General features: G+C 40.4%; 1 protein-coding gene across 1 annotated transcript in view; it reads right to left on the reverse strand.

Moving 5' to 3' along the window:
• Ccdc148 (coiled-coil domain containing 148) overlaps positions 1–26,116 on the reverse strand; it is a 188,046-nt gene that overhangs the window by 151,142 nt on the left and 10,788 nt on the right. Inside the window, exons 4-7 of the mRNA XM_036184725.1 lie at positions 22,565–22,647; positions 22,217–22,365; positions 21,011–21,106; positions 20,757–20,938 (exon numbers count right to left, since the gene is read on the reverse strand). Of these exons, the coding sequence (XP_036040618.1) occupies positions 20,757–20,938; positions 21,011–21,106; positions 22,217–22,365; positions 22,565–22,647 (510 nt within the window). The remainder of the gene's footprint in view (positions 1–20,756; positions 20,939–21,010; positions 21,107–22,216; positions 22,366–22,564; positions 22,648–26,116) is intronic.

The raw sequence follows: 26,116 nt of genomic DNA on the forward strand, positions 1-26,116 counted from the left end.
GGTAAACAACCATGGAGTTTAAGGGACTTCTACCTATTCAAGCTATTAGCAAGTGATGATAATCACAGATGAGGCTTTCTTTGAAGACAAGGTCTCACTGTGTTGTTCAGGTTGATCTCAAAAGAACCTCAGCTTCACCACCCTGGGCTGAAGGACCATGGGAATGAGCCAACATGCTCCGCTGAGGCGTTTTTTTCCTTAGTGTTAACCACTGAGCGCTTTCCAGAGAAGTACTAAGCCCACATACAGTGCATTCTTTCAGTCTTTGGTTTGATATTGCCAGAGTTCCAGCTTAACTTGAAGATGTTGGTGAGACACAATATTCTCTTAATATTTGTTCTATTTTGCCTTTAGCAATATTTTAAAAACCGGCACCAGTGAATGAAATAGATAAACACTGGAAAATAGTTATTAGGGATAAAGATTAAAAAGAAATTTTTCTTATTCAACCAAGTTTCCATTTCTATGCTGGAGAAAAACACAAATGTAAACAGATGAACATTTTGCATCAAGGAAAATAAAAACAGATTGAGAGCGGCATTTATTTGAGGTTTGAGCTCCAAGGCAAGTCAAATAATCTTTTACTTTATTCTCTTTACTTCGTGTTTTCTGGATAATATTACAGATTGGTAGCGAAAAGAAGGAGGATGGTGATACATTTCTGATGACTAAATAAATAAACAGTTTTTATTGAGTTTACATTACATTTATTTCATTACATGATGTGTGTGTGTGTGTGTGTGTGTGTGTGTGTGTACATGAGCACACAGGAAGTCGTAGGACATCTTACAGGAGTCAGTTCTTTCCCTTCTACCATGGGGTTTCAGGGGTTGAAATCAAAATCATGCAGCTTGGTGCAAGGACCTTTATACAGAAATCACTTGTAAATGCTGCAAGTTGCCTAGTCGTGTGTCCACTCTGTCCCAACACACCTGGTCCCTTCCCAGCACCTGTAAGCACTGGTTTAATTCACAATCTGCAGAAAGTATTAGCAAAGTCCTGTGCAAAGTGAAGGAGTTGCTTTGTCAGTTTGAACTCCAAACTGAATTAATGCCTCCTTATATTCTGATTTTATTTGCATGTTATTATTACTCCTGTTAAGTAAATTAGAATAATCAAATACAGATGCAATCAGAGGAAGTATTAATAGTAACAAAGATTTCTTTGATCCAGATAGATTGCCATTGTCTATTTCTACTGTATCAAAGATCTTACAACTTAAGTTAGGCAATTCAATTTTTTCAGATATCTTTCTGCTTCTGAAAAATATTTGACATTTAATTTTAAAACAATAAGACACCCTTTAAGTGACTGGAACTAATGGGAATTCCACTATCTTCATACAAGGTTAGCTAGTTCTTTGAATACACTGATAAGGAGCATGAGGGATAAAATTTTCAAAAAAGGAAATTCTCCATACCCACTACATAAAGTGAAGAAAAGGAGGGTGGGAGGTGATCCCCCAAAAGGGAAATGTTCAGTGTGTCATAATAATCTAATGCAGGAGAAATAGTAAAATGAATTCATTCATGAATACACTGAGTGTTTTAGTTCCACTGGATTGGTTCTGCATGTGCAGACATCCAAAGACTTCTGCAAATAAAACATCTCAAGTAGGAAAATTAACCCAGGAGAAAAGCTTTCCTGAGTGCACTTGACATTTAAAATGCCCTTGGGTTGTCAAGGACAATGCCTCAGGTCCCCTCTCAAGGACCATTTTCATTCACGGTAATGTGGATGCATTTTAGCAGCAGTTAGCAGGAAAAATTCTTCAGTATTATCCCACAAGCAATAGAGGAACAGAACTAAAGTCCACGACCTTGTTAATGTTTTAAACTATTTCTAAAATCAAAGGGCCTTGAACACAGTTGAATTTCCATCTGATTCATATGTATGTGGGGTACTTTCCAGAGGGGGAAGGGATAGAATTTTTATTCAGTAAGTTTCTGTCCTTTTAAACTATTACTCATCTATACAATAATGGCAGTTTCTTAGGAAGCAGGGATCCCCATCACCAAGATGCCATAAAAGTCTTGGCTGCTGACATCTAGAGACCTTTCTCTTCTGGGGAAAATGTTCCTGGTCCACACCGGAAGCACCTCACTCTGAGACTCCCATCCCATACTGTTTCCAAGGCCAACCACAAAAAAGCAGTTGAATGATAGACATAGGTCAACAAGGTTAGCCCAGTCATTTCCCTCCAAGGGGGGCAGTTCTGGCAGCAGTCTAGCTCAACTGACATCAGAGTCAGCCTCCACCAACATGCCCTCTTCTATCCCGGCCTCCCTCACAAGCCTTCTTAGAGCATCTTCTAACAGTGCCGTTGTTCTAGGGACCCGTCTTGGTTTTGTTTCTGTAGAACTCAGCCTAATACAATCTACAAGTAACCTTACCTATAATTTTCAAAAACAGCTTGAATGGTTTGATAAATGGAGAAGTAATTTTAAACTAATTACTTTGATGGTTTCTCCCACTGAATAGTGGTGCAAGATTGTAGCTGTCCACAATGTGTGAATAGCAAACATTTACCGAAATGCTTTTCAAATACAAGCTCACATTAAGCAGCACACACTGTCATAAATAAATACAACAGCAGAAGAAGAATTTGTGGCATTTGGTTCACTTTTATAAACTGCATGAATATATTAATTAGTTGCTATTTTAATGACATTAAAAACCACTTAAATGTATGAGATGATTATAAAACATTTAAACCAGATATTTCCAATGAAGGAAGCCCTGTACAGCAATGACATCCATTTGACCTTCCAGCTGGTTTGAGAAGCTTCACGTCTCCACTGTCTTTCTCTAGTTACTGAAATTACACAAGTTGTAAGTCATTTTTCTAGTACATGAAAAGTAAAATTTAAAAAACATGCTGAAAGGAAACGACATGTTAAATATCATAATATTATCATTTCTAGAATAGTTATAGCAGTTTCCAGAGAAGCAAACTCAAACCTTAAGGCAAATACTCACACAGGCAGAGGTAACAGGCACAACCACCCATATCAGTAGACTGCTGTTTGAGGGGAAAGGGAGAAGATTCACCACTGCATACAGACCTACACATGCATGTGCACACACACACACAGAGAGAGAGAGAGAAAGAGAGACAGAGACAGAGACAGAGAGATAGAGAGACAGACAGAGACAGAGAGACAGAGGAGATGGCACAGTGAAATCCAAAAGGAGTGTTATAGCAGAGTTTCCTCAGAGTAACAAAGCAGCCATTTCTAGAAACATGGCCTTGTAGCCTCTAAAATAAAACAATATTTGACATATGGGTGTTTTGAAACTAAAGCTTGAATATTTATCTCTCCTAATCAAACCTTGATTTTTTTTCTTCTTACAAAAACAGGTGTGTAAAATAACTATGACAGTGTTAGCTTTTACCTTACAGAGTTCTTGTTCAAATTTACCAGTTCCCTTGTGATTATGGAGACAAAACACATTAGGTTACATGGCCAATAAAAAAATCCCTTATCTAGAACAATGAAAAATTTCTAAAGAAAACACTAAAACTATCCTAAATTTTTGGCAATTAAAAATGTCTCAGACAGGTGCACAAGAGACGGATGACTCAGGAGTTAAGAGCCCTGCAGAAGACCCAGGTTCGATTCCCAGCACCCACATGGCAGCTCACAACCATTTCAACTCCAAGCCAAGGGGATCTTATGCCCTCTTGATGCCTCTGTGGGCACCAGGCAAGAATGTGGCGCACAGATGTAAGTACAGGCAAAACACCCATACATGTAAGAATAAATAAATAAATTAAAAAATACCTCAAATAAAAAAATAGTTTGTTAGTATTCACCATTTCTATTTTACTGGTCTATCCAAATTTTATAATTAAAAGTGCTTTGCAACTTTCATTTTCCTTAGAGCACACCCAGATGTCTCAGCTGGCATGTTTAGCAAGCACTCCTAACCTGTCAGGATTTCAGTGTGCAGAGTGAGACTTGGCATTCAGTCCCCACTCACTCTCCTCCACCCCCAAATACCGAGGTCCACAGCTACCATTTGATCATTTGATTATGATTCTCTAAAAGGTGAGGCAAAATAGGTTATTCAAAAAACAAAGAGAACTGAGCTGGGAAAATTCAGTCTGATCCTGGCTGAATTCTATGAAATTTCATGTGCTTGATTCATTCCAAAAAGCCTATTTTGACCCACTATTCACTAAGCTTCTACTTCTCGTCATCATGAAGGCTTCAGATACTGACAACACCTTGACTCAGTACCAGGCATGAAGCCACATACATGGGCTCACGGAAAAGACATCCCTGCAACCCACAGAAACGGATAGGCACCCCAACCCGTTGAACTCAATGCAGGCAATCAACCCATGCCAACTAAGAGAAACCGATATCCCAGATGGTGATAAAGTCCCACAAATGTTGCAAGCATGGACACTGAGACATCTGCAGACATTACCAACACTCATAAGAGCTGAAGAAGTTACACAGAAACTATACTAAAGTGACCAACTCAAACCAAAGCCAATGCAGACTGTCCGATCGACTCCCCAGGAAACATCATCAGGAGAAAGACTTACCACAAAAGTCACTCTGTACCACCAGTAGAAGCAGCTGGTCAGATGCACAACTGTTAATGTAGGAACACAGAAATATGAACTAACAAAGTGCCACACAGGATATCTCAAAAGAACACAAAGACTCACTAGCAACAGACAAGGAAGAACTGGAAAGGATTCTAAAATACAGACAATTCAACGAACTACAAAAGTAAGGTATAATGTGAATGTGACATTCAGCAAAGAGTTAGCCTAAGAAAGAACCAGTCAGGAAGGAAAATGCCACAATGAAATCTACACTTCGTACGCTAGTTGCAAATATAAATAAAAAAGAGCAACCATGTGGAGTAATATATTTGTTAATAAGCTGTATTAAAGTACTCCACAATGTATATGTACTTCAAAACAATAAGCAATACAAAATATAAATTAAATTTCTATCAATGTTTAATTCAAATAAATGCAAAAAGAATCAGTTAGAAATCTTGGAGCTAAAGACTCAATAAATTTACAATTAAAATATAGCTGAGATCCTCAGCAGCAGAACTCGCCAAAGCAGAATTAAGTGTTTCTGAGTTTAAAAGACCGATATTTTGAAACAATCCAGACACATCTTTAAGAAGAAAAGCAATGCAAATTACAAAGGATGAAAAGGACCTTTGAGATGTATGTGACGCCATTAAGTGAGCAAACCGTTGCACTGTGGGTATTCCAGAAGAAGAGAGGAAAAGGCACAGAGGTTCTACTCAGGTCCCTGCTAGCTTTGACCGAGAGAGGCACACTGAGCATACATTCTGGACAGGCTGTGAGAAGTATGAGGCCGGGCTGGAGGGATGGCTTGCTCAGTGAAATGGCTACTGAATACGCATGGCAATCTGACTTGGACTCCAGCGCCATGTGAAGGCCAGGCATCGTGACACTCACTTATAATCCCAGCACTGGAGGGAGGCAGGTGGAGACAGGAGGATTCTGGGAGTTCAGTGGCCAACCAGTCTAGCTTAATTGTAAGCTCAACACCATTGAAAGAGTCTGTCTCAAAAGAAGTGGACGGCATTCCTAAGGATGACATCGAGGTCATCACTTAGCTTCCACACAAATGTGTACACACCTGCTGAAGAGAGGATTCTAAAAACAGTAAGGAAAACGTGAGAAGTCTTAAGAGAACTTCATTAAACTAAGAGGAAGCTTCTCCACAGAAACTTTACAAACCAAGAGAGCTGCATGAGTATTCAATGCCCTGGTCAAAAAGCAGTTTAATTCAACGTGCTGTACACAGCAAAGCTAATTTCAGAAATACAAGACACAAACACCAAGGAGAGTCATCACTGACAGGCTGGCCTTACAAGGAGCACCAAAGGTTATCCTACGCAGATGTGAAGGATGTTCACACTTACCATTATCCTACACAGACGTGAAGGATGCTTGCTACCATCTCGAAAACATGGAATATTGAATACTCAGTAATCGAGGAGGTACACAGGAGAAAAAGGGAAGAGAGCCAATCTCTACTGACACTGAAAAGAGACGCACATACAAACAAGAGAGAAAGGAAGAAATTTTCAAAACAACCTGAGGGGGAAAATATTAAAATCACAGGACAATGGATTTATCAAAAATAACCTTGAATGCAAATAAATTAAAATCTCCTATTAAAAAACGTAGATTGGGGATGGGGAGATTGTAGTTAGAGTTTTCCTGCCTGGCCCAGTCAGGACAAATCTCTCTTACCTGCCAGTCCCACAGTTGCTCAGACCCAAACAAGTAAACACATGGAAACTTATATTGCTTACAAACTTTATTGCTGTGGCAGGCTTTTTGTTATCTACTTCTTCTATCTTAAATTAAAACATTTCTGTTAGTCTATACTTTGCCACATGGCTTGTGGCTTACCAGTGTCTTTACATGTTGCTTCTCATGGTGGCGGCTGGCAGTGTCTGTCCCCAGCCTTCCTGTTCCCAGCCTCCTCTTCTTCCTTGTCCCGCCTACCCTATCCTTCATGCCTGGCTACTGGCCAATCAGCACTTTATTTATACAGAGTGATATCCAGCAGGAGATGACCTGAGTTCAGATCCCTAACACCCATGTAAAACACCAGGCATGATAGTGCACTGTAGAAGTAGAGACAAACTTGTTCTTAGCTTCCTGGCCAGCCAGACTTGCCAAATTAGTGAGCACCAGGTTCAGTGAAAGACACTGTCTCAAAAGAATAATGTGGGGGCTGGAGAGATGGCTCAGTGGTTCAGAGCACTGGCTGCTCTTCCAGAGGATCTGAATTCAATTCCCAGCACCCACATGGCAGCTTACAACTGTCTATAACTCCAGTTCCAGGGGATCTGACACCCTCACACAGAAAAATGTGTACATAAAATAGAAAAATAAATAAAGTATTTTAAAATAATAATAATAATAATAATAATAATAATAATGTGGGGAGTGATGAGAAAGACACTGAATGTCAACCTCTGGCCTACACACACACACACACACACACACATACACACACCAGCTAGTACACATGAACATGTATACTCATGTGATAAACACACATGCAAATATTTTTTAAAACCATCATAGACTGGCTACATGGGAAAAATAAACAAGACCCAGCCACTTGCTGTATGGAACTCAGTTTGCCAGTAAAGATACATAGAAATTGAATGTAAAAGAACAGGAAGGCATCATGCAAATAGAATCCCAAAGTAACAGATAAAATAAATACTTTGAGTTAAATATTGTGGAGAAAATACTGTCACAATTTAGTGATAAAGGAACAAAGGAAATACCAGTTTTAACTATATTGACATCTAATGCTGGAACATCCAGTTATAATGAAACAAACATAATTAGATTAAAAATTAGAAAGATTTCAAATAAATAACCCAATGATCCAACTCAAGGAACAAGAAATACAAAATCAAACCAAATCCAAAAATAGTAAAAAGAAAGACATTACAAAGGTCAGGACAGAAAAAACAAAGAAAAGAAACTAAGAAAAAAATGAAACTGCAAGAGATTAAGGAAGATAAGCAAAATTAACCATCTTCTTTATAGGAAAAAGAGAGGATTCCAACAAAGCAAATCAGATGTATACAAAGTAATAGCCAATACCAAAGAAATACAAAAAACTAATAGAAGACTATGTACAGATAAACTGGAAATCTAGGAGTAATAGCTAAATGTCTGGATATTTATATGCGTAAAACCCTTTGTTCTAGGTTGCTTCTCTGTGACCGTAATAAACACCATGACCAAAAGCAACTTGGGGCTAATTTGGCTCACACTTCCAAGCCACAGTCTTTCAATGAGGAAAGCAAGGATCAAAGCATGGGCAGAAGCAGCAACCATGGAGGAAAACTGCATATTGGCTCACTGTCTCTGGCTTGCTCAACTTGCTTTCTCAAAGCCCAGGCCCACCTGCCTAGGGATAACCGCCTCACAGTGTGCTGGACCCTCCTACATCAATTAGCCACTAAGAAAGTGACTCACAGACATAGCCAGAGGGCAAGTGGATTGAGGCAGTTCTTGAGATGAGGTTCCCTCTTCTGAGGTGACTCTGAGGTGATCAAGTTGACAGCTAAAGCTCAGTACTACACCCACCAAAACTGAACACCGAAATTCTGTCATTTTCAGCACTGTGGGTGGACTGGAGTATACTGATAAAAACAGCTGACTCACAAAGAGACCAACATTGCAAGATATCACTTACATGTGAAGGCTAAAGGTTTATCTCCACAAAGCAATGAGCAGAAGAACAGTGGTCACAAGAGCCAGGGAGGATGTGAGAAAACAAAGCAGAAAAAAAGGATGGCCAACAGTTGTAGGTGTGAATTGGGACAGGAATAAATTCTAATTGTCTAGAACAGCATGGGACAGGGATGACTGACAAGAATTAATCAAATATTTCAAACTGCTAGGAGAGAGGATTTTATTGCTACACACTCAGAAGAGTTAATGTGTAGAGTGATAAAAAAAAAATGCCACTTACCTTGATCTGATTATTACACAGTGTGTGTGTGTTAATGTTTCACCCTGCATAAATATGTACGTAAGTTGCTACATGTCAATTAAAAGTGAAAGGGGCTTTGTTTGTTTGTTAGTCTGTTTGTTTTGTTTTGTCAGACAAGTATAAACAGTAATGACGCTAACAATAAAGACTGCCAAGGGACTGGAGAACAGCCTCACAAGCTAAGAGCTAACTACTGCTGAGGCCCCAAGTTTGGTTCTGGGCAACCTGTAAATAACCACCTGTAACCCCAAATTCAGGGGATTGCATGCCCTCTTCTGGCCTCTTCAAACACCTACACTCATGTGCACCCACACACATATGCACAAGGTAAGTAAGCAAGGCATTCTTTTACTGGCAGGCTGCATTTTGCAGTTACAAAGAAAGAACCAATCACTTTATTACTTATCTCAAGAGGTAATCATATAAGAAACCTTAAAAGAATCACAAATCTAAGCTTTTATATTTGAAAAAGAATCAGTCAGGTCTACTTTAAATCATTAGGGTACATACCTACTCATCAATAGTTTCTTATATCAGGAGATTGAGGGCAGAAATGAATGCAAGGAATTAATCATCACCTTTCATTATCAACCAATGTTAGCAAGAAATATACATCAGCTAATGATAATTGGGCTGCTTTGTTCTTGTTCCCTGACCATAAAGAATTCTTCACTTAACTATGTGACTTTCTAAAACTTCAGATTGTCTTTTTGGGTTTTTCACGTCAAAGGTATTTGATTAAAAACATCTTAGTCTAACTTTAAGTTATTTTCAAAGTTTGCTTCAGCTATAATATACTCCGAAACCTGTGAACACATCTCCCAACATTAAGATTAGAAGAATTGAAATTAGCTAGGCTTCTGGTACTCAACTGTTTTTCTTGATAATTAAGCTAAGCCATAGTCTATATGGCTCCCCAATAAAAACTCATGTGTTCTAGATGTGTGACACTTCCTTGTTTTATTTTTTTAATTATCAAAATTCTATTTAAACTAACATTATTATTATCAATTAGACAGTAGAACTTAAGAAATCATCTTCATAAAAATCTAAAGGTAAAAATGCCCAGGAGGACGGGATGTTTTCATGAGATAAACACACTACATTATAGGCAGTGGGGATCTCCCCACACCCATTCACACCATGCCACATACCAGAGAAAGAAGGCAGTGACAAACACATAAAGGCAAAGCAGAAAAAAGCAAAAGACATTCTCAAATCTGTGGTTTTAGAGCCTTGACTATACAAAATTCACCCACCAGTGATTTTCCTGGACTTTAATTGCTACCAACTGCTCCTCTGACATGGCCACCGGCACATAACAAATGTTGTTTGTTACATTTTAGAATTACTAACATGCAAATAAATAAAATTAAACCAAGGAAACTCCAAGAGGACTTGGTAGCATATCCCACAAAATTTAAACCCTGGGTCTAGAAAGATGACTCAATAGTTAAAAGCATTTGCTGCTCTTGCAGAGGACCCTAGTTCAGTTTTAAACACTCCTGTCAAGTAGCTCACACCTGCCTATAACTTCAGCTCTAGGGAATCTGATGCTTCTTGCCTCCACAGGTATCATATGCACAAGTGAATTCACATACAACACACACACACACACACACACACACACACACACACACACACACATATCTGTGCATACAAATAAAAAATGTTTAAACTTTTAAAAATGAGATTCATGGTTTTTTTCTTGATAGGATGCATTCTGCCATGGGCAAAATAATTTAAAACATATTTTATTCCTGCAACAAACCCAAAGCAAGTTGAAAAACTGCCAAATGTGATTTCTGGTATGAGATGACATTGAGTTAGAAACTAGCAATTTTGATGAAAATTCAATGTTACTAAAGCTATATGGTAAAAAGAAAATTGTCTACCATGACTGCCCATCCCTCAATAGATGCAAATGCCAGCAATGAGTGGGAATTTCCCCATGAATACACCAAGGAAAGTGGGAAGTGCAATGGCCAGTGCTGGCTGCCTGGGTCAGCTAGCCAACGGGACTAACAAACCTTTGAAGATCAAAGACTTACACTGCTTCTTCAGAACTTCTCCCTTTGTTAGTCACTCTTGGCACACAACCAATTCAGGTCCACATGCAGAACTTGAGACTGGTCATGCTCAGGCACTGAACCTTCCCAACAGTTCTGGGAGTACATTTTTTGGACAAAATGCCCACCGGTGGTTAAGCTGCAATGCTTTTTTGTTTTGTTTTGTTTTTCTATAATTAGAAGGTTTTTATTATAATTATTATTTATTTATTTTACATCTTGACAGAAGTTTCCCATCCCTCCTCTCCTCCCAGTCCCTCCTCCCCACCTCCCTTTTCTTCCCCATTCACTACTCCCCCATTTCTATTCAGAAAAAGGCTGGCTTCCCAAGGGTATCAACAAAACATGGCATACCAAGTTGTAGTAAGACTAAGCACCTCCCCTTGTATTAAGGCTGAGCAAGGCAACCAAGTATGAGGAATAGGGCCCCAAAAGCCAGCAAAAGAGTCAGAGACAGCCCCTGCTGAATGGACCACCAGGGAGCCTGCATGGGACTGACCTAGCCCTCTGCATGTATGATAAAGCTGCAATGTTTTAGCTTGTGGCCTTATTCATCAGTGAGCCCGTGTCATCTCCATTATGCTTTCTTCTCTCTCATCTTCATCAGGCAACAGACATAAGCATCTGTTTGTTTAAACTTTTGCAGCCATGTTGCCTTCTGATGCTGGCCTTTCCCAGTTCATCTTTAGTAGCAATAGAGTATACAGCTTGCTTTGATGCAAGGGGAAATGTGTGTGTCCCTCTTTTTACTTAAGGACATCGATAGAGATACAGTATGCTAGTAAACATGGGGACACAAAGAAAGACCATGAGCAGAACCCTGGGGATATTCCCTCAGGATAGCAACATCCAAGGCCTTGTCACTAAGTCTAGAAGATGAACCAAATAGTGAAACTTGATACAATCTGTGCTGGGCATGGTGGCACAAGGCTGAACTCCAGCACTTAGGAGGTGGGGTTCAGGAGCTCAAGCTCACATGAGTTTGAGGCCAGCCAGAATCTCTATTTTTAAAACCCCTAAACAGTATAATCACAGAATTGTTTTTTAAAAATACAGTGACAAACCAGTCCATTTCAAAGTTTCTAAACGAACATCAAAATGTAGAATAACTACTACTCAAAAATGGGAAATTGGTTCAGTTTGCATGATATAATCACACATTATCCTAGTATGCACCTAATAAAAAATTGCATGTAAAGGATATCTAGTGGATGACTTAAAATGCAGCAGAAAGTCTGTAAACACCACTGAAGAAAGGAACAGCAAGAGGGGATTAATTAGGGAAGCAGCGACTCCGAGCACCATTTCCCTTTTCATCCACAACACACAGATAGCTGAAATACACAAAGATTTTACTCTAAGATCTAGAGATTAATGTCATTTCTTTTCTTTGCTTATCTCTATCTTAAATTTTTCTGAAACATAATTATTTCTGAATTCAGAGACAAATACACAAACTGAAATTTTCACAGAGTGCTAAAGCACTATCTTGAATGGTACCAAGAAAAACGATAAACGGAAATAATTAAGTTGAAAAACACAATACTAGTACATTGGCTATGTTTGTGAGGGCTCGTTGTTAAACAGTATTCAGATTCAGATCTCAGAATATTAATTATGAACCAACAGTATAAAATTTAATATACCTATGAACAATAAATCATAAATTACTTGTTATCTTGCTATAGTAGTCTACATATTGACTTTGGATCTGACACAGCTAAATGGACCATCACACAATTATGTCTCATCTATATGATTAATTCATCTAAAGGAGGAAATTAAAGCCACAATCTCTTTAGAATCTAAAATAAGCAATTAAACTCAACTTTGTGTTCTTAATGGCACACAGCCTAAGCAGAATCCAAAGCACTCTGCTGGTACAATGAATGAAGGATGAGGCTCTATTAGGTTCAGATCGTTTTTATAGTGTGTTTTAGTAAGTTAGACCATTCTTTAAAGCAATGCTATCCAAGATGCTAGCCTCCAGACACATGTGAGGCTGGACATGGCTGTGCTGGCATGCTCTGTAGTATGAGCATGTTTCAAAAACTTTATTTAAAAGGAGTGTGTGCAATGACTCATTAATAATTTTAAAATATTTGTTGTATGTTATAGTTCTATTAGAAATATTAGTTACTATATATTTGGAAGAGTCATCTTTTTCTTTTTAACTTTTTAAATACAACTGGATAAAATTTTTATTACATACGTAGCTCACATATTTCCATTAAACAGCAGTGATCTAGGATGCAAGCTGGTTGACCAACTTCCTGGCATGTGTAAATAGCTTTCTTATTAAATGGACAAAAGGACCTTAATCACTGAGTTAGGAAGGGCTCAGAACTAGGGCAATCGCCCTCTGCAGTCACTTAATGTGTAAAACAGCTTTCTTGTTTGCTCCTTTGAGTCTTCCATGGCTTGATATGGGGTCTGGCTATGGAGTCCAGGCAGGTCTCAAATTCACAGTCCTCCTGTTTCTGCCTCCCGAGTGCCAAGCTTACACATGGGTGCCTCACTTGACAAAACATAGCTATTAAAATGAGATAAACTCAGGATTCATGTCCTGGGTACTTGTCATATCATGCAATAGGTACTTGTTAATTATCAATGATCTATTGAACCTTTAACTTAAAATTATAAACCCATAATTTGCCTTATAAAATAGGAACCAAATATATCAAAAATGTTTATAATTTCACTAACCAGGGTGACTGTGGTTACTGTTTATTTGAATGACTGGGTTTCCAATCTTTTTTCTGTGGTTGAATAGATGTAGATGTCATACTTTAAGAAACACCAAGAGAATTTATATTAAATAACCTACTTTGTGGCCCGCTTTTTCCTTACATAACACATATTACAGCTATTTGTGTCATTAAAAATCGCTATGGATTACAGTCCCACAGCATGAGACTGTGTCGTATGGACTCAGCGGGCCAGATGTCATTGCTGCCTAAAGGTTGACTAGTTCGTTAGTGTCTTATTTCGCTTTCTATGGCTGTGGTAAACACTATGGCCAGAAGCAACTTGGGAAAGAAGAAGTTGATTTCATCTCACAATTTATAGTCTATCATAAAGGGAAGACAAAGAAGCTGGAGGCTGAAGCAGATGCGGAGGCCATGGATGAGTGCTGCTTACTGGCTTGTTCTCCATAGCTTGCTCAGCCTGCTTTCTTCTATCACCCAGAATCACCTGCTGAAGGGTAGCACTACCCACAGTGAGGCAGGCCCTCCCACATCCATCATTAAGCAAGAAAATGCCCCCAATGACATGCCCACAGGCCAATATGATGGTGAAAATTCCTCAGTTAAGGTTCCTTTCCCTAGATAATGTTGGTTTGTGACAAACTGACAAAACACTAACCAACACAGGCAGTCTTAAAGATTGTTACCAGTAGGGAGAGAAAAATTAATACTGAACATACTTGAAGTCAAATATTTATTTCACTTTAGTGGATCTCTCTGATTTAACCCCAGGAAATGATGGCAGGGAGCAGAAAGGTATATAAGGCGTGAGGACCAGGAACTAGAGGATTTTAACAGCAGTTCAACTGAGACCCTCAGGGGTGAGGACTCAGAAGCTGTCAGAGGAAACAAGAACACTTGCTCTTGAAAGAGAGGCTTTCAGTCTGCGGATTCGTGGAAACAGGATTGGCTGAAGAGTTGTCAAGGTGAGGTTAGCTGTGGCTTATTCTGCTTCTCTGATATTTCAGCTTTCACCCCAATATCTGGCTCTGGGTTTTTTTTATTAATAAGACGTTTTAAGATTCATCTTACAATAGTGACCTTTGAAAACTATTTCTGACTTGGAAAAGTATCAAAGGCCAATCATAAGTAAATAGCCATTTCTCTCGTATCGTTTTTAACCCTGGTAAAATTATGATGTGTTTGGCCGTTCGTACAAGGTAAATATTTCAGTTTATTATTTCCCATTTCTTTGATATTAGAGAGGTTCATAAGTTTCTGACTCATTTGCGTTTAGAATGACAACTGAAGTTTCAGGCCACTGTGACATCTTGTGACCCAGCATCTGAATCACATGCTCTGCCACACCTGCCCCCACCTCAGTTACTATGGTACATGAATCACTTGTGCTAAGCCTCCTTGCAACCCAGGACATCTCTCTCCTCTCTCTCTCTCTCTCTCTCTCTCTCTCTCTCTCTCTCTCTCTCTCTCTCTCTCTCAAAATGCAAGGTAAAAAGTGATAGATATGCAATATCAACTCTAGCCTCCACGTTTATACTCTCTCTCCCCACTCTCTCTCCCCACTCTCTCTCTCCTTTCTTCTCCTCTTCCTCCTTCCTCTCTCTGTCTCTTACTCCCTCCGCTGTGTGTGTCTCCCTCTCTCCCTCCCATCTACCCACCATCTCCCCTAAAGCTTGTCCCTTACTAGATTATTCTCATGAGGATCAAACACATTGCTCACTACTATCGCTCCCATTTTAAATGAAATTAAAACACAAGCAGAAAAAACTCTCAAGTCATCCACATTCATTCTCTTCCATCCTTCCCCTCCCACTCACTCAAACCCACTCCAACCAGCCAATCACTTCCCTTCTTCAATGAAAATGGCTACCAACAATCTCCTTTTAGAGCCAAACACCTATCAGTCATTGACTGACATGTGCAGCATTTATTCAGTGGGTCATCACTGCCTCTGCAGATAGTACAAGCTGCTTTCTCTGTCTTCCTTCTCTGTCTCTCTTTATCCATCCATCATCCATTATCTATCCATCCATCTATCCATCCACCTATCTATCTATCCATCCCTCTACTTATCCATCTATCTATCCATCTATCCATCTGTCCATCCATCATCTATCTACCTGTCTATCTATCTATCTATCTATCTATCTATCTATCTATCCATCCATCCATCTATCATTTATCTATCTGTTTTTTGTTTCTTCTCTCTTTTGTTTTCTCTGACACTGTCCTGCTCACATGTCTTGGCATGAGGAGTTGGCTTCTTTTCTTTCCTGGATTGTTGCTTTAGTGACCATGTCCAATCTCATGCTGATGACTCAGTGTATAACCCCAGCCCAGATCTTCTTCCTGGACTCTGAATGCACAAAGCCCAAAATGTTGATATGGATGCCCCAAACTCAGTATGCTCAAGCACCCCCTCCAAGACAAAGCCACCTACTTATAGTCTGCCGACCCCATTCTCTTAGATGCCCATCACAAACAAGCCACACGTGCAGCAGGGAACTCCTGCTGAATTCCCTGGGCACTTTCTTTCATGACCCTTGAAAAAATCCACCTGCAGATGCCTTGCCTCTACCCTCAAATAGCGTCCAAGAGCTCAAGATTTCCCACCACCTTGAACAAGGCCACTGTCACCTCATTTGCTAATGTGTGTGAGAAAACACTAACCAGCACAGGTTCTCCTGAAGATTTTGCTTCCAGTAAGAAGAGAAAAAATTAATGCCAAACAGCCTTGAAGACAAATATTCATTCCACTTTAATAACTTTTTCCTTCAATGTTAATCTGGAGACACATAGTATTCTCCCAACATAATGAGAGAGGGAGGGAGGGAGAGAGGGAGGGAGAGAGAGACAGAGACAGAGACAGACAGAGAGAGAGAGAGAGAGAGAGAGAGAGAGAGAGAGAGAGAGAGAAAATAAATGTGGAGGCCAGAGTTGATACTGGATATCTATCACTCTTTGCCTTGTATTTTGTGACAGGTTAACAACTGTCTATGTGTCCAATCTTTTCTTGTGCTCCCACCCCCACCATCATTAAGCACAGGAATTGACAGAGTGATCCTGCTGCAACATGAACCAAGTCTCCTCACTGCTCCACACCTTCTAAGACAGTGATTCTCAGCTAGTGGGTTCCAACCCCTTTGTAGCATGAAAGACCCTTTCACAGGGGTGTCAGATCATATACCCTGCATAGTAGATATTTATATTATTATTCATAACAGTAGTGAAATTACAGTTATGAAATAGTAATGAAAATAATTTTATAGTTAGGGGTCACTGCTGTGGATATCACTCTGTATAAATAAAATGCTGTTTGGCCAGTGGCCAGGCAGGAAGGATAGGCAGGACAAGAGAGAAGAGAATTCTGGGAGGTGGAAGGCTGGGGCGGAGAGATACTGCCCGCCGAGGCCATGACAAAGAAAATGTAAGGTAATGGTAAGCCACGAGCCATGTGGCAAAGTATAGATTAATAGAAATGGGTTAATTTAAGATAGAAGAAATAGATAACAAGAAGCCTGCCACGGCCATACATTTTCTAAACAATGTAAGTTTCTGTGTGTTTACTTGGTTGGTTCTGAGCGTCTATGGGCCTGGCAGGTAAGAGAGATTTGTCCCGACTGTGGGCCAGGCAGGAAAACTCTACCTACAGGTCACCACAACATGAGGAACTGTACTAAAGAGTCGCATCACTAGGAAGGTTAAGAACCACTGGCCTAAGGTTCATTCACAGTAAAAGATGAGGTTGGAAACATTTCTAAATACCCTACTTCTTGATTGAGGATAGAGTTCAATGATACATCACTGGCGAAGTAGGCATGAGGACTTGAGTTGAACTCCCAGCAAAACACACACACACACACACACACACACACACACACACACACACACACACAAAGGTTTATTATCCACTCTTACCTCTTGAACCTCATCCAGCAATTCTGCTCATCTGTCCCTGGGTTCCTGGACATAGACCCCTTATCAGACATACTCATTGGGCATGGACTGCAATGTTCTTATGTCCAACATCTGCATGACCAATTCTTTCAACTTACTTCATGATTTTACATCAAGGTCACCATCCAACTAAGATGTAGCCCTCATTTTTTTTTTTTTTTTTTTACTCCAGAACTGCAATCTACCTTCTAAAATCCCAGCATAGTCTGACTCTAACCTATCCCTTTGTAACATTTACCAGTTTGTAATACTGTAGAACATAATTATCTTATGAACCATGTCCACACCTCTGTGTGCTGCTGACTTGATCACAGTATGGTGGTTTGAATAGGAATGGCCCCCATAGGCTCATATATTTGAATGCTTGCTCATTGGGGAGTAGTTCTAATTGACAGGGACTAGGAGGTGTGGCTTTGTTGGAGAAATGTGTGTCACTAGGAGTGGGCTTTCAAAAGTCCAAGCCATGCCCAATGGCTCTCTCTCTTCCTGCTGTCTGCAATCTGTTAGTTTATCCACATCAGCTACTGTAGCATGAATCCTAATTGATCTTAATAAAAAACCTGGAGTCAGATATAGGAGTAGAAGCTGAAAGATCAGAGAAGCAGAGCAACAAGCCACTAGAGTTCTTACCTCTATGAAATCCTCAGTCTGAAAAGAAACCTGAGCTCCTGTCTCCTCCTGCCTTCTAGTCCTCTCTCTACCCAGCCATATCACTTCCTGTCTCTACCACCCTAGTACTGGGATTAAAGGTATGAGATCCTAAGAGCTGGAATCAAAGGTGTGTGCCACCATTGCCTGGCTCTGTATCTCTTTTAGACTGGATCAATCTTGTGTAGCCCAGGATAGCCTTGAACTCATAAAGATTCATCTGCCTCTGCCTCTGCCTCTGCCTCTGCCTCTGCCTCTGCCTCTGCCTCTGCCTCTGCCTCTGCCTCTGCCTCTGCCTCTGCCTCTGCCTCTGCCTCTGCCTCTGCCTCTGCCTCTGCCTCTGCCTCCTGAGTGCTGAGATTAAAGGTATGTTCCATCACTGCCTGGCCTCTATTGTTAACTAGTGGCTAGCTCTGCACTCTGATCTCCAGGCAAGATGTATTTGTTAAAGCACAAACAAAATATCACCATAAGCTACATTGCCAGCACCATGTCTGCATGCATGATGCCATGCTTCTTGCCTTTGACAATAAAGAACTAAACCTCTGAAACTGTAAGCTAGCCCCAATTAAATGTTTTCCTTCATAAGAGTTGCTGTGGTTGTGGTGTTTCTTTATAGTAACAGAACACTAAGACAACAAATATTGGGAGTTTTGTCTGATTTGTGTTTGTAGACACTAAAATATTTGCTGTAAAGATGAATACTTTCCTTCTTCATCTCCTTTGCATGTTTTATACTTTGCTGGTTATTACTCAATTAATTTATAAAATATCTTTATGTATTAGGTATTTTAATATCTTTCTCTCACATGTTGCCAACAATTTTTTCTATCTGTTACTTTTCCCCCTTTTTCTGTCTTAAAAAGTTATTTGTTTTCTCCAAGTGTGTCCCTGCAATCTCCCTCCCCAGAGCCGATGGCTGCCCTTGAGTTCTGTGCATTGCTTCAGACACACAAAGGCAAAACGGTGAGTGACTGTGTTAAAACCCCTCCCTGCCTCACACAAGATGAACTATATATTGCTATCCTTGGCTCTCTAATTACAGTAACTCCTGGATAGTGTCCCATTTCATAAATGTACACTTTCCTGCCTTTTCACCTATAAATTAACTTCTGTGGACAAAATCTACAAAAATAGCCAGTTCTTTTAAAGTTTTTGCTCAGGATTTCATTGCTGCTACAAATGACTATTGAAATAATGTGTGCAAATATAAGTACATTTGTGTGCCATGTTCTTGAGATACGGAAATTATTGTGATGAAGGGGATTCATTTTGTGACTGGATAAGTTACAACAAGTCTCTATATAGAGTTAAATTTTTAAATAATAATTAAGTAGAGTTTGAAAGCAAAGAGTTAAGGAGGGTTGGGGAGGATTGTGAACCTAAAGCATGGAATTTGTGTAATAATTGTATCAAATTAGGAAGTTTTTAATTGCAAACAACAAGAAACCCAAGCCACACTGGCTAAAGATGATAATATGGACAAATCATCCTTATAAAGTATGCACACACTCAGCCAGGCATGGTAGCAGAGCCTTTTAATCCCAGCACTCAAAAGGCAGAGGCAGGTGGATCTCTGTGAGGAGTTCAAGATCAGCGTGATCTACATAGTGAGTTCCAGGATAGCTAGAGCTACATAGTGAAACTCTGATTCAAAAAACAAAAGAAAAATAAATTAAATATAAATAATAAATAAATAAATAAAGTATGCACCCACTCCCACAGATGTGCATATACACAGACCATGAGAATCCTCCAAACACCCAATAACTAGAAGCAAAAAGGAAAATAGTCTTATTAAAGCAAAGTGAGATCCTGATAAATTGGAAGTTCAATTAGTATTATGATTAAGTAGGTCATCCGGTGTGCTGATTAGAGCTTATTTATAGCCTTTATGTGCACAGCAGCAGATGACTGAGGCAAACCACCTCTAGATTCAAGTTATCTTTCCTCCTCTAAGAAACCAGCCCCCAAAACTCATTTGACTTTACTGTTCCTCTTTTCTTCAATTAATGTCTGCATGTCAGTTATATTTGGCTAGGGCACGGGTATACATTTCTTTCCCCTAATACTGTCAGCCTTCTATGAGGCAACTCCATCTTCTAGACTAATCTAGAACCTCCTTCTTGAACCTTTTCAAAGGACTCAACAGACACTGCTGTCAATTAAGAATTTTTCAATAAATATTCATCAAATAAAACACATCATTGTTTATATTAAAAGCATTGTGAATGATGTTGTTATTATTAAGAAAGGCTGTTATTAGGATTTATGAGCTTGCTGGTTTTCCAGAACAGAGATGCACCTGCCTCTGCCTCCTGGGCTCGGACTAGAGTTGTGTACCACCACTCCAGGCTCAATAAAACTCTTATAAGCCTTGATATCAAGGAAACACTTTGAAAGCAAGAAAAAGCAAGGTAAAGATACAATGTTCTTTCTAGTTGGGTATATTGTGCATGTCTGTAACTCCAGCACTTGGAAGTCAGAGGAAGCAGACCTTAGGAGGAAAGGAAACAGCTAAGTGAGTTCCAAGCCACATGTCGTACAGAGTAAAACCTGTCTCAGAAATCAAAGGCAGAGGGTAGTGCAGTGGTACAGGACTTAGCAAGGTTGTCCAAGCCCCCCTCCACCCTCATTAGATCCCTAGCACCACAATAAAATAAGATAATAAAATAAAATAAAACCCATTCTTGTTATGCAACAAACTAGGTCAAAACTATATTGGCTATATTGCAATCACACGCATCTAGAAGACACTAAATCAGAAGTGTAGTGACTGTGAACACAAATTCAAAGCCAGCATTCAGGAGTCGAGGAGTTATATTGATCACCTGTGTATGTCTTCTAATTGCAGATCAAAGTCTTTAAGCTTCTTTTGAAATTTCTCTGTAAAGTTCCAGAACTCGGTAAGGATGGACAATTTCAGATCAGGGTATGGGCACTCCAAAGTCTCTAACTCCGTGGGCTGTTCACTGAGCAGGTTAGCCTTTTCTTCTGAAGAATAATCTAGTGACTGAAAGGAATTGTATTTAATAAAAATGAAAAATGGATTGAAAGAGTCAATCACGAGTTGCATCACACTTACCTTCACACTCCAGTCTGAAAGGTCTTTTTCTATTTCCTGTCGCTCCTGATCAAGTCTTTCAAAGACAGCGTTGGATTGTTTCTTGACAGAGTCGACCTAGAGGATATGGCACATAGACAGGAAGTGTGCAAATTACTGCAATTCACTCAAGGTTATTGCCATTGAAAGACACAGTCTCAGAAGCCAGTAGGTGGTGAAAAATTAGAGAAGGGAAAAATCCTTTTGAAGATCTGTGAAAACAAAGAGCTGCCAGCCAGCCAAGGCTCATCACACAAGTGAGCCTCAGTGAGGATTCCAGACCTATCACCAAAATTGGGCTCACCACGAAATTTAGGCACAGCTGCCCTGCTCTACATTTGGAATTGGTGATGGGAAAATGTCCATCACACCTTCGCTCTCCACAATCCTTGCTACTAGTGTACAGCTAGGCATAGCTAAAGTGTTTTATTATCTGTGAAAGCAGAGTAATATTACAGTTAACATTCTAGTACCTGACAAGCAGAGATGAAAGTTCAGACCCCACATCTAGCATAATACGCTAGCAAGCAAAGGCACACAAAGAGGCATGCAGAGCCAGGCTTTAACCCCAGCACTCGGCAGGTGGACCTCTGTGACCTCGAGGCCTGTTTGGTCTACAGAGTGAGATCCAGAACAGGCACCAAAACTATACAGAGAAACGCTGTCTCGAAAAACCAAACACATAAACAAAAGAGAGATGTGCAGAGAAGGAAAGAGGTATGGATCCAGAGTGGTGGTTAGGAACAACTGAGACTTATTTGGCCAACAAAGAACTAAGGGGCTGACGGTGGCAAAGCCTGACAGAGAAAACAGCTCGCCTAAGGGCTCTGAGACAGAAGCAGGTTTGATATGTGAAGGGCACAGCACAGCCTTTCTGTGCAGGCTGGCCTCAAACTTACAGAGATCCACATTACGATTTTTGGTTTTCTGGGGGTTTTTTGTTTTGTTTTTTTTTGTTTTGTTTTGTTTTGTTTTTTTGTTTGTTTTTTGTTTGGTTGGTTGGTTGGATGGTTTTTCAAGACAGGGTTTCTCTGTGTAGCTTTGTGCCTGTCCTACAATTCACTCTATAGCCCAGGCTGGCCTCAAACTCACAGAAATCCGCCTGCCTCTGCCTCGCGAGTGCTGGGATTAAAGGCATGTGCCATGACCGCCTGGCCACATTATGTTTTTAAAAGGCAACACACTGACCTCTTCCAGAACCACTGCTGAATTAGACCCCTTGCGGCAGGGTGCATGCTGGGAAGAGGGGCGCTGTCTCCTCAGGTCTGCTCTCAGCTGATGAATAGGGTCGATTGCAGCTTTAAGATATGTGCGCCATTGTTCTGAGAGCTCCTGCTCTGTGTGAAGCGACATTGAATCAAGGAGACACATTATTATTTTAAGTAAAGAACAGATTGTTAGTTTACAGACTTTTCATATTTGTTTAGGAAAAAAATCAAACAGGTGTTATTACTAAAAGAGCATGTAGGGAGTGACTAACTTTCATAGTTCCCTTTGTATATAGATTAAAAGAAGAAGAAGAAGGAGAATACTCACCAACATTCATAAGCTCACAAAAACATTCATATCCAATGCTCTCCTCACTGAGAGAAGATTTTATTTCAGACTCCAATTTACATCTGAAACAGACATGATCTCCATCAATTTCTTTATAGTCATACTCATCATGTATATAGGCTTCAATGGGAGTGGGGTAGGAGTAGCCCATCAAATTTGGTTTTGTTCATCTGCTCATTTATTCAAGCCCTGTTCCTAACATGGGCAAAAATAATAGCAGGAGCCTGCGGATCTTGGCAGCATGCAACACTAAGCACCCCAGGGCACCGGGAAGCCCTCCCCACACTGCTCAGAATTCAGCTCAGAAAGATTCTTAAGGTTGTAGGTTGGAGATGAGGGGTGAGTAGTAGCAACAGCCTCTGAAGAGGGGGCGAGAGGTCAGCGTGGACCTGCAAGGAGGTCACAGATGATGGGAGTCTAGGTCAGGCAAATGGGAACAAAAGAACATTTTGTTTTTATCCAGTAATGATCAATACATCCTTATAATCTTTTACTAAATTTTTAAAGACACGGTCATCTCTAGAGTAAAACCATACTCACCTCTAGGTGGGCATTCAACACAAGTTTTTACCCCTTGTTTATGTAACTAAATCAGAGACGTATTGTTGATGCATACTTTAATATTAAATGGCATGAGGAGATAGTAGCAATTATAATAGTTTAATATGCTTCTTATTTTCATTTTTGCAAACAGGTTTCTGTTCTTGAGCTACCTGCATTTTATACGATTGGAATAACAGCATATTTAACAATTCATGCTATAGTTTTGTGGGGTTATCTTGCTTATCACTGACATTTTTACACTATTTCCAAATGGTTTTCATAATTTATGTTGTAATATTGGATAGTGTGCACATGCATATGTATACCTTTTAAGCTAATTCACGTATGTGAATAAAAGTGAGAGGCTACTGTAAATGATACTTCTCTATTTCCTAGCAGGTAGTTTTTTCTAGAAATAGGGGAGGGTGTGCATATGTGTGCGAATGTGAGTACCTATGTTCATGTGTTTAGGTGTATGTGCAAAGAGGTCAGAGGTCAACCTTAAGTGTCTTTCTCTAGTCATTGTCTGCCATTTGGACAGTGTCTCTCACAGGTTGGGAAGTCACTCAGTGGGCTAGACCAGCTGGCCAGTGAGCCCAGGGCTGGTGAGCCCAGGGATCCGGCCACCCCCACCTCTGTAGCACTGGGATCACAAGTGCAGGCTGTCCTCTGAGCTTTTCTTTAAACCTGGTTTCTGGGGATCAAACCCAGCCGCCTGTGTGTGTCTAGCCAAGCACTCTACCAGCTGAGCCGTTCTCCAGCCTGTTTCTAAGAGCATGGCTGCAACCACTACATGTGGAGTTGGGGGTACATTTTCTGCCTGTCTGTCTGTCCTTCCTTCCTTCCTTCCTTCCTTCCTTCCTTCCTTCCTTCCTTCCTTCCCTCCCTCCCTCCCTCCCTCCCTCCCTCCCTCCCTCCCTCCCTCCCTCTCTCTCTCTCTCTCTCTCTCTCTCTCTCTCTTTCTCTCTTTCTTTTTTTGTTTTTGTTTTTGTTTATTTGTTTTATGAGACAGGCATGTTGCTTTGTGTAGCCTTGGCTCTCCTTAAACTCACTCTGAAGACCAGGTTGGCCTGGAACTCATAGAGATTCGCCTGCCTCTGCCTCCGTGTGCTGATATTAAAGGTGTGTACCACCACCGCCTGGCATTTTTTTTTCTTTTGGGGGAGTGGAGGTGGGATGGGGTGGGTGCATTTTCACAAAGAAACCAGAATTTGCTTTAGAGCACCCACACAACCACTCTTTCTGTTGGTGGGGAGGAAACTGTAAGAGTCCTTCCTTACACTGCCTGGAAAGTGAGGCTGGGTACTCCTTCGGTGATCTGAGGGAACCGAGTCTCCACCCAGAATGTTGGCCTCTCAGGCAAGGATGAGGTCTGTCCTAGAGCGCACCCTTCACCAGGCCAACCCATCTACAAATGGCTGCTCTGCAGACAGTAATATACTGTCTACAAACGATCGCACCAAAGCTCACTTTGTGTCACAGAAGGAAAGGGCAGCACATGCTCCTGGGAACATTGGAGTAGAGTCCACAGGGAGTAGGATTTGAGTAAGCCTGATAAATTTCAAATAAAAATTTACAACTTTAAATATTAAGCAAATTTGGTATTTGGAAGTTTTAACTAGTTCTCTAAGTAGATTTCAAGGTCCTAATTTGTGTCTCTCTCTGTGTGTACATGTGCACAGTAGAGACCAGATGTCAGAGGATGATGTTAGGTGACTTCTTCAATCACTCTCCACCCTATTGCTTTTAATTTTATTTTTTTTATGTGCTGGAGTGTTCTGCTTACACATATATATGTGCACCCTGCTTACATGTACGTAGGTGCACCTCATACATGTCTGTTATCATTGAAGATAAGAAGAAGGCTTCAGATTCCCTGGTCTGGAATTACAGATGCTCTGTGTGTTCTGGAACTCGAACCTGGGTCCTCAACAAGAGCAACAAGTGCTCTCAACAGCTGAGTCAGCTCTCCAGCCCTCCACCCTATTTTTTGAGATAGTTTTTTAGTCAACCTGGAGCTTGCCAACTCAGCTGGACTTGCTGGCCAGCCAGCTCCAACGATCCTCCTGTCCCCACCTCATTAGACCACATGTGAACCATCAGGCCAGGCTTTTTTTTAATCATGTAGGTACTAGAGATGGAACTCGGGTTCTTGTGCCTCCCAAGCTCTTTACCAACTGAACTATCTCCCAGCCCATCCTCCCCTGGCTTTGACTAGCAAGGCTGGAGAATGAGATCTACTTTGATGTGAATGGAATCTTCTGGGAAAGTGAAAAGCCTGTCAGCTCCAAGATGATGGAACACAGGAAACAAATAGCAATTTCAATGCTAGCTTCCCACATGCTAGCTTGTTTACCTTTTGCAGACACTTGAACCCTCTAAACCCAGCCAGGAGTCTAAGCGGCGGCAGGGGAGCAATGAGACCTACTTGGTTATGGCTGTTTTCCAGATTGAGGCTAAGCACAGTAACTATTAACTTTGTTGTCTGGTACATACTTAGTTACCAAGGAGAGGTTAAATACCATTGTACCCCACACCTTCTGCAGGTCTGAGGTCCTTAAATGAGGTCTTTGGGTAAAGCAGAAGAATCTTTTCCTTATTAAGGGAGTATAGAGTGTGTGTGTGTGTGTGTGTGTGTGTGTGTGTGTGTGTGTGTGTGTGTGTATTTAATTGTTTGAGACAAGGTCTCACTGTATAGTCCAGGTTAACCTGGAACTTGCTATTTAGCCCTGACTGGCCTTGAAGTTGTGGCAATCCTCCTGCCTCAGCATCCTAAGTGCTGAGATTATAGGCACCATCTAGCATGCAACGCAGATTTTCTGAGGTAGACAAATACAGCATTAAAGACTACTAATTTGCCCCAAACATCTAGACACTTCCTACCATTAGAGAAGTTTCCTATTGCTATTAGTTTTTAATTTCACTGAATATTTATTAAAATTACCTTATATTCTAGAAGAACACAGAAAATGATGTTAGCGTTCTTAT

This window comes from Onychomys torridus, chromosome 4 (assembly GCF_903995425.1).
Source record: "Onychomys torridus chromosome 4, mOncTor1.1, whole genome shotgun sequence".
Lineage (NCBI taxonomy): Eukaryota > Metazoa > Chordata > Mammalia > Rodentia > Cricetidae > Onychomys > Onychomys torridus.